At 43.7% G+C, this 8618-nt stretch overlaps 1 protein-coding gene across 1 annotated transcript; it reads right to left on the bottom strand.

Moving 5' to 3' along the window:
• Positions 1-7038: 7038 nt before the first annotated feature.
• On the bottom strand, positions 7039-8220 carry LOC103630218 (protein PHOX1). The gene is made up of 2 exons (XM_008651290.2): positions 7783-8220; positions 7039-7352 (listed from the first exon to the last, which is right to left on the bottom strand). The coding sequence occupies exons 1-2, from the start codon at positions 8036-8038 to the stop codon at positions 7204-7206; spliced, it is 405 nt and encodes a 134-aa protein (XP_008649512.1). The 5' UTR covers positions 8039-8220; the 3' UTR covers positions 7039-7203.
• Between the last annotated feature and the right edge of the window lie 398 nt (positions 8221-8618).

Genomic DNA, 8618 nt, shown 5'->3' with positions numbered 1-8618 from the left:
TTGGCCGAACCTCGGGATAAATCCTTGCGTCTGTGTGCTCTGTTCTGTATTGTATCCTGACTCTCTGTCTTACTCGTCTTTATATCTGCACTTCAATACTTATCTGTGGTATAAGCTTTATTTGAAGTGCAGGACATTTTGAGACAGGATCTTCTATTCCGCTGCAACCTACTCGAAGAGTCTTCTCACTCCACTGCGTACTAAGTCTTCGAGTAGAGTAAGAATTTAAGTTTTAAAGTAAAAAGTTTTATTCGCCTATTCACCCCCCCCCTCTAGGCGACATCCAGATCCTGTTCCCGGGTCAAAGGGAACTTTCAAGGTTCTTTACTCTATTTATGTGCATCTCGACCGGATATTATGCTTTCCGTTTGCATGTGTGCAAGGTTCCAATCCGACCCTAAGGAATCCCACCTTACGGCCGTAAAATGAATCTTGAGATATTTGGCTTATACTCCTAAGTTTGGGCTTTGGTACCCTCGGGGATCCACTTTTGATTTAATTGGTTATTCGGATGCCGATTGGGCGGGGTGTAAGATTAATAGAAAGAGCACATCGGGGACTTGCCAGTTCTTGGGAAGATCCTTGGTGTCTTGGGCTTCAAAGAAGCAAAATTCGGTCGCTCTTTCAACCTCCGAAGCCGAGTACATTGCCGCAGGTCATTGTTGCGCGCAATTGCTCTGGATGAGGCAAACCCTGCGGGACTACGGTTACAAATTAACCAAAGTCCCTTTGCTATGTGACAATGAGAGTGCAATCAAAATGGCCGACAATCCCGTCGAGCATAGCCGCACTAAGCACATAGCCATTCGGTATCATTTTCTTCGGGATCACCAACAAAAGGGGGATATCGAGATTTCATACATTAACACTAAAGATCAATTAGCCGATATCTTTACCAAGCCTCTTGATGAACAAACTTTTACCAAACTTAGGCATGAGCTCAATATTCTTGATTCTAGGAACTTCTTTTGTTAATTTGCACACATAGCTCATAAGTATACCTTTGAACATGTCTCTTTTATATATATGCTATGACTAATGTGTTTTTCAAGTCTATTTCAAACCAAGTCATAGGTGTATTGAAAGGGAATTGGAATCTTCGGCGAAGACAAAGGCTTCCACTCCGCAACTCATCCTTCGCCGTCACTCCGAGCCACTCTCTATCCTTGGGGGAGAGAGCAAAGCAAAAGGCCTCCTACTTTGGTATAATCTTCACTCTTTTAGTTATGACCAAAGGAGGAGAAAGTAATTTGAAGGGCACTAATGACTCCGTTTTTGGCGATTCATGCCAAAGGGGGAGAAAGTATTAGCCCAAAGCAAAAGGACCGCACCACCACCAATTTCGAAAACTTAGTGTTTTCAAAGAGTATTTTTCAATTGGTATCTTATTGAGTTCAAAAGGGGGAGAAAGTAGTATTTCAATTTGAATCATCAAAACCCTCTTGAACACTAAGAGGATGATTTCATTTAGGGGGAGTTTTGTTTAGTCAAAGGAAAAACATTTGAAACAGGGGGAGAAAATTTCAAAACTTGAAAATGCTTTGCAAACTCTTATTCATTTACCCTTGACTATTTGCAAAAGAACTTTGAAAAGATTTACAAAAGAGTTTTGCAAAAACAAAACATGTGGTGCAAGCGTGGTCCAAAATGTTAAAAATGAAGAAACAATCCATGCATATCTTGTAAGTATTTATATTGGCTTAATTCCAAGCAACCTTTGCACTTATATTATGCAAACTAGTTCAATTATGCACTTCTATATTTGCTTTGGTTTGTGTTGGCATCAATCACCAAAAAGGGGGAGATTGAAAGGGAATTAGGCTTACACCTAGTTCCTATATAATTTTGGTGGTTGAATTGCCCAACACAAATCTTTGGACTAACTAGTTTGTTCTAGTGTATAAGTTATACAGGTGCAAAAGGTTCACACTTAGCCAATAAAAAGACCAAGTATTGAGTTCAACAAAAGAGCAAAGGAGCAACCGAAGGCTCCTCTGGTCTGGCGCACCGGACAGTGTCCGGTGCACCAGAGGACTCCAACTCCAACTCGTCACCTTCGGGAAAATCCAGAGCCAGCGCGCTATAATTCACCGGACTGTCCGGTGCACACCGGACAGTGTCCGGTGCTCCAACGGGATTTCGCGAAGGATGCTCCGCTATAATTCACCGGACATGTCCGGTGTGCACCGGACTGTCCGGTGCATCCTCAGAGCAACGACTCCTTCTCGCCAACGGCTACCTGCAACGCATTAAATGCGCGCGCAGCGCGCGCAGAAGGCAGGCGCGCCCATACCGGTGCACCGGACACTGCACAGTTCATGTCCGGTGCGCCACCGGACATCGAGGCGGGCCCAGAAGTCAGAACTCCAACGGTCAGATTCCAACGGCACTGGTGACGTGGCTGGGGCACCGGACATGTCCGGTGTGCACCGGACTGTCCGGTGCGCCATCGACAGACAGCCTCCACCAACGGTCATGTTTGGTGGTTGGGGCTATAAATACCCCAACCACCCCACCATTCAGTGCATCCAAGTTTTCCAGCTTCCAACCACTATACAAGAGCTAGCATTCATTGCAAAGCACACCAAAAGAGATCAAATCCTCTCCCAACTCCACACAAAGCATTAGTGATTAGAGAGAGTGATTTGTAGTGTTCATTTGAGCTCTTGCGCTTGGATCGCTTCTTTTCTTTCGCATTCTTTCTTGTGATCAAACACTCACTTGTAATTGAGGCAAGAGGCACCAATCGTGTGGTGGCCCTTGCGGGAAGCTTGATTCCCAAGTCATTTGAGAAGAGAAGCTCACTCGGTCCAAGGGACCGTTTGAGAGAGGGAAGGGTTGAAAGAGACCCGGCCTTTGTGGCCTCCTCAACGGGGAGTAGGTTTGAGAGAACCGAACCTCGGTAAAACAAATCCGCGTGTCTCACTTTATTATTCGCTTGCTATTTGTTTTGCGCCCTCTCTCGCGGACTCGATTATATTTCTAACGCTAACCCGGCTTGTAGTTGTGATTATTTTTGAGAATTTCAGTTTCGCCCTATTCACCCCCGCCCCCCCCTCTAGGCAACTTTCAGCGCCACAGCCTTGTATTCGGCTACGCGCCAACCGCACGCCTCGTCTCATCCGTGCTCTCTGTCCCGCCTCAACTTGTCGTCTCCCTCGATATCGGTGTCTGTATCAATAGTACAGAGAAGTTCTATAGTGGCGGTTGTAAACCTATTTATAGTGGCGTTTTTCGTAACCGCCAGTGTTAGGGGCCAGTAGAAATCATCATTTTTACAGGCGGGTAACTGAGGACCGCCAGTGAAAATCGATTTTCACTGGCGGTCGGCGTAATAAAACCGCCAGTGAAAATCGATTTTCACTGGCGGTCGACGTAATAAAACCGCCAGTGCAAATCGTTTCCAGGAAACATAAAACATATTTTAAAAATAGTTAAAAAATTTATTTTTATTAGGCCCACCCCACCCGCGTAATAAAACCGCAAGTCGCGGCATTTTTCGCGCGCTACGCGGTTGTTAGTATTCGAACCGTCGACCTCACCCTCGCGCGTACCCTCCCCTACCACTCCGTCTATGACATGTCTTGTGTCTAGTTTGTAGTTGTTTTCTCCACATATTACAACCATTTGAGTGTAATATGCTTATTTGAGACCCTAAACGAATTCAAATAAAAAAGTTGTCAACTACAAAGATAAATAACTTTTGAAGTTCTACAACTTTTATTTTGACACTTTTTTCATCCGAGGTAGTTTGCAAAATTTGAATTTTAAATTTGACATACTTAGATTCAATTTTTGAGAATCGAAATGAGTTCAAACAAAAAAGTTGTCAACTACAAAGTTTCATAACTTTTAGAGATCTACAACTTTTATTTTGGTGGTTTTGTCATACGAGGCCGTTTGAAAAACTCGAAAAATTAAGGATAAAAATGATTTCTAGTGGCGGTTCCTTAAGAAAACCGCCACTAGAAATCGTATTTCTAGTGGCGGTTCCTTAAGAAAATCGCCACTACAAATCATGGATTTCTACTGGCGGTTTTCTTAAGGAACCGCCAGTAGAAATACGATTTCTAGTGGCGGTTTTCTTAAGGAACCGCCACTAGAAATAACACAGTCGGTGGATAACCGAAACCGCCTGTAAAAATATATCGTCCCCGCAGGCTTTGAGCCTTTTTGTACTAGTGTATCACCGTTGATGGGTGGGGCGTCACCGCCGTGGACGCCAATCATTGCCCTGGTGTCGTTCCGTTCCTCTTCGCCTCTCCTGGGTCGAAAGCCGAGAGATATGTGCACACCGGTGACTTTCGTTACACAGAGTCTATGACGCGTGATCCTAACTTGCTAGAGTTCGTCCGTGCTGATGCGGTGTTTCTGGACACCACATACTGCAACCCCAAGTTTACATTCCCTTCGCAAGAGGATTCTGTGGATTACATAGTGAATGCAATCAAACGTGTGAAAGAGGAGAGTTCAGTATCAGGAGAGCGTGTGCTATGTCTGATCGTAACCTATGTCGTCGGTAAGGAGAAGATTTTGCTTGAGGTCACACAGCGCTGTGGGTGTTCAATCCATGTGGACAGTAGGAAGATGAAGATTTTGACACTGTTGGGGTTCGGTGGGAAGAATAGCGTTTTTACTGAGGACGCAACAGGGACGGATGTGCATGTTCTTGGGTGGAATTTGTTAGGAGAGACTTCGCCCTACTTCCAGCCAAATTTTGTGAAATTGAAGGAGATCATGATGGAGAGAGGGTATGCGAAGGTTGTTGGGTTTGTACCAACTGGGTGGATGTATGAAACCAAGAAGGAAGGTTTTGCTGTTAGGGTGAAAGATTCACTCGAAATCCATCTTGTTCCTTATAGTGAGCACTCAAGGTTTTGGATGTATGTTAAGTTTTTGCACCCAAAGAGTGTGATCCCTACTGCCGGAGTGGATACTGGTAAGACTGGGCATATTACCCGCTACCCGTTACCCGAACCCGAAAAACCCGGACCCGGACCCGAATTACCCGAATATGCAGTACCCGAAGTCCGGTTCGGATAGTAAATGTTATTACCCGAATTTAGTTTGGGTAATTCGGGTAGCAGCACCCGGTACCCGAACTACCTGGTACCCAAACAGCCCAACAAAACAAGCGGACACATGTGGACGTCGCAGCCGGCATCCCATCTGCCCTGCCCATCAACAGCCCATCAGCGGATCAGCCTCAGCCCTCCCCAACCGAAGTTCCCAAACGGCCAAACCTTACCCCAGTCCGGTAGTCCCCAATCCCCATCCAGCTAGCCTCCACCTCCATAACCTAGCCGCCGCTTGCCGCCTGCCCGGAGGCCGGATCGCCGGACGCCGCCACGCCGGAGGCCTGGAGAGACCTTGACAGTCCGCCACCGCCAGGACGCCAGGTGCCCTGCCCGGAGAGACCTCGACACTCCCACTCCGGAGCCCGCTGCCCTACCCCCGCCACTCCGCCAGGACGCCAGGTCAGCTGTTACCACTGACCAGCCGCCGGCGACTTGGAGTTGGAGATCGAAGGACGGCAGCCACATCGGAAGCGTCGTGCAATGTGAGTGAAATTCGACCTCTTAAAATGCAGATATATATATCTATATCTATGTGGGATATGTTGTAGTCAGAAGTAAATTGAGCCATCCTATGGATTATTTGTACATAGAAAAGTATATGTTTGCAAATAAATAGTTTCCATGTTTTCCTTGCACCTTGCTTCACTTGTTCTCCTTCGATTATGTTGATAAGTAGATGTAAATAAGTGTGATAGCTAGCTACAGAAAGATGTCAAAAGCAGCACATATATACTTCGTTTACCAGAATACCAGTGTTTCATATATACTTCTTTTACCAGAACAAGCTTTCTAGCCTCTACAAGTGATGCTTGAGCAAAAGGGTTCATCGCTGCTGCAGTTTGCAGAGCATCAGCAGCCTTTTCTGTTTCTGCAATCAGTGTCCTAGAGATAAAAAATTTAAGCAGCAGTTATTTACCAGAAAAAATAGAGAAATTAAAACACATATGAATGGAGTGCCAAATAGAAATATTTCCCATAAAAAAGGGTACTAACAATATAGTTACAAACGAAGAACTATATAGTTTACAATAAATTGAGAGGTAATTCTAGAAATATGATTTCATCTCAAATTCCTATATTAATATATTGTCTTATAGACCAACTCAACCTTTACTTGGTCTAACACAAATTCTTCTAGGGTTGTGATCTCAATGAAAGTGCTGAAGCTTGGAAGAAAGATGGGATTTAAAGAGAAACATGCAGTTTATTTAAGTGCTTTCTAAATTAGTTATGTGTATTAGTTACAAAGGTCAAGGACCCATGGCACAAACAATGACTCGTAGTCTGGTACTCCATAGTAAAACTGTACAAAGGAACACCAAATTTGTGTTGGACTCAATAAATCCACAACCTCTTAAGATGATCTGAGGCTGATCGGCTTCAAGCAAACATGCTTAAATTTACTTTAAGGCCACCTTAAAAGGAGTTTTATAGTCAGTTCACACCAATGGTAGAATTTTCCTACTACCTAGGTTAAAGTCCCTCAAACAGATCATGAAAAACTGTACAACTGGTACAGTAGCCCCATAAAATTATTGTACGTAGCAGTGACTGTATCCCTGTCATAATGTTGCACCTATGGATGCACATTTTTGAACATTTGATGGATTAATGATGTACTGTTGCCCCTTTGAATGCACAATCAGAAAGCAATAAAGTTCATATATTAAAGAATGTGAATTTAATCAGTAAGTACTAACAGCTATTGACAATAAAAGTGGAAACAACAGCAAGTTTGTGCTGGGGATCGGGGACTCGAGAATCCTAGTGCTGGACTATGTTAAGAAAATATTTTTCTTGGAAAAACACACAGCCAACTTGTGCACCACAAATTCACAGTCAGATGACCACTACAACTGTCTTCAAAGCAAAGCACATCAATTGTCCCCCAAACCACATGGAATGGAAAAGATCCATTCCATAGTCACAAACATTTAATTAGAAAGTGCAAGGGGGCATGTAAAGGAAAAATCAACAAATATCACAGTGCATAGTGCTTGTCGTATGAATAAAACTAATCTATTACAAGATAAAAATACAGTTATTGTACTCACCAAAAAAGAGAAAAGTGTCACTGATAAAAAAGTATTGAAATCCAATATGATGTAGAACAACTTCATGAGTACTATATATGTTCAAGTGCAGTATGCAATTGTGGAACTCTTCGCCTAAATAATGGCTCAAGGCGAAACAATGGAACACCACGCAGCCACCGTTTAATGTCATACATTTCATTCCAGGCTTGAACAATTTCATCAATCTTGAAGCCCAAACCTACAAAGAAATTGGACAATCATAGTTAATACTTTCCCCACAGTAAGGGTGGGGATATGGAAACATTCAGCATAGCATACAACGCTCGACCACTAACAGTTACTGATTGTGCTATATAATCATCCTTTTCAGTTTTCACAATGTTCCCAAAAAACGACCTCAAGGTAAAGAAAACAAGTTGAAAGTGATTCAACACTTGATGAATGTGCAACATATAAACTTTTAAAAAATGATAATAGGTGAACTCCCAACTGTAAAGGTCCAATAATTAATTTAACAAACTCAGTGGGACTACTACAAAGGATTCACAGAACAAATGGTATTCAGCACAATTAATTAACACTTTGCATAATCCCTTTACAATTCTTGTATTCTCCAGCAAAAAACAACAGTTTAGTTTTCACAGGACAAAACAGTAAATTTATCTTACCATCTTGAGCAGTTTCATTGGCATAGTGGTTTTTCACCAGCACAGCAATATATGTGGCAGAAGCTCCCCCAAGTTTGAACTTTTCAATAGCAGCCATCAAACAATCCTCCCACATTGAGAGACCTAATTTAAATTCCACAACTGAACGCTCATAAAGGAGCATACCCCATAAAATGTTTATCTGAAACCTTAAATTGGAAGCCTGTTCAGCCGCATCATCAGTGGATACATCCTTGATATACTCCTCCAAGCCCATCTTCTCTAGCGCAATATTCTCCTAGCTAGGTTTAGATCGATTCTTCAGACGCTGTTCTTCCATTTCCTCCCACATCTCTATACCTTTCTCAATATTATCCTCAGCTTTATTGAAGAGCTCCAGAATTTCAGAAGAACAGCTGTCCAAATCTGCATTACTACCAATTGCGTAGTACCATGACAGTCTTGCATTATCTACTTATGACCAGGTTATCAACAATCAATACGACGCACACAGCGCGGGGGAAACAAAGTGGATGAGAGACATGAACACGTAAGCTGACTTACGATCACATGCAAATGTTTTTGCTGTTGTGCTCGATGGAGACGACCACAATGCCCAGCACCAGGATGGACACCTGCACACGATAAGGATACATGGCGTGAGCGCCGCGGTGAGGAGGGAGGACAGGGTTTTGGCCTTTTGGGAGAGGGGAGGTCGATACAAGGGTGGCGTGGAGGAGGGTTAGTGAGAGAGAGGTCGGTAAGAGGCCGGTGACAGCGGAGAGAGGCCAGGCGACGGCCAACATCGTGGTCTCGACGGCCGGTGCCGAGTGCACCCGCTGTTATACTCTTCGCGT

Source organism: Zea mays, chromosome 6 (assembly GCF_902167145.1).
Source record: "Zea mays cultivar B73 chromosome 6, Zm-B73-REFERENCE-NAM-5.0, whole genome shotgun sequence".
Classification (NCBI taxonomy): domain Eukaryota; kingdom Viridiplantae; phylum Streptophyta; class Magnoliopsida; order Poales; family Poaceae; genus Zea; species Zea mays.
This window is presented reverse-complemented; position numbering and strand designations above follow the sequence as displayed.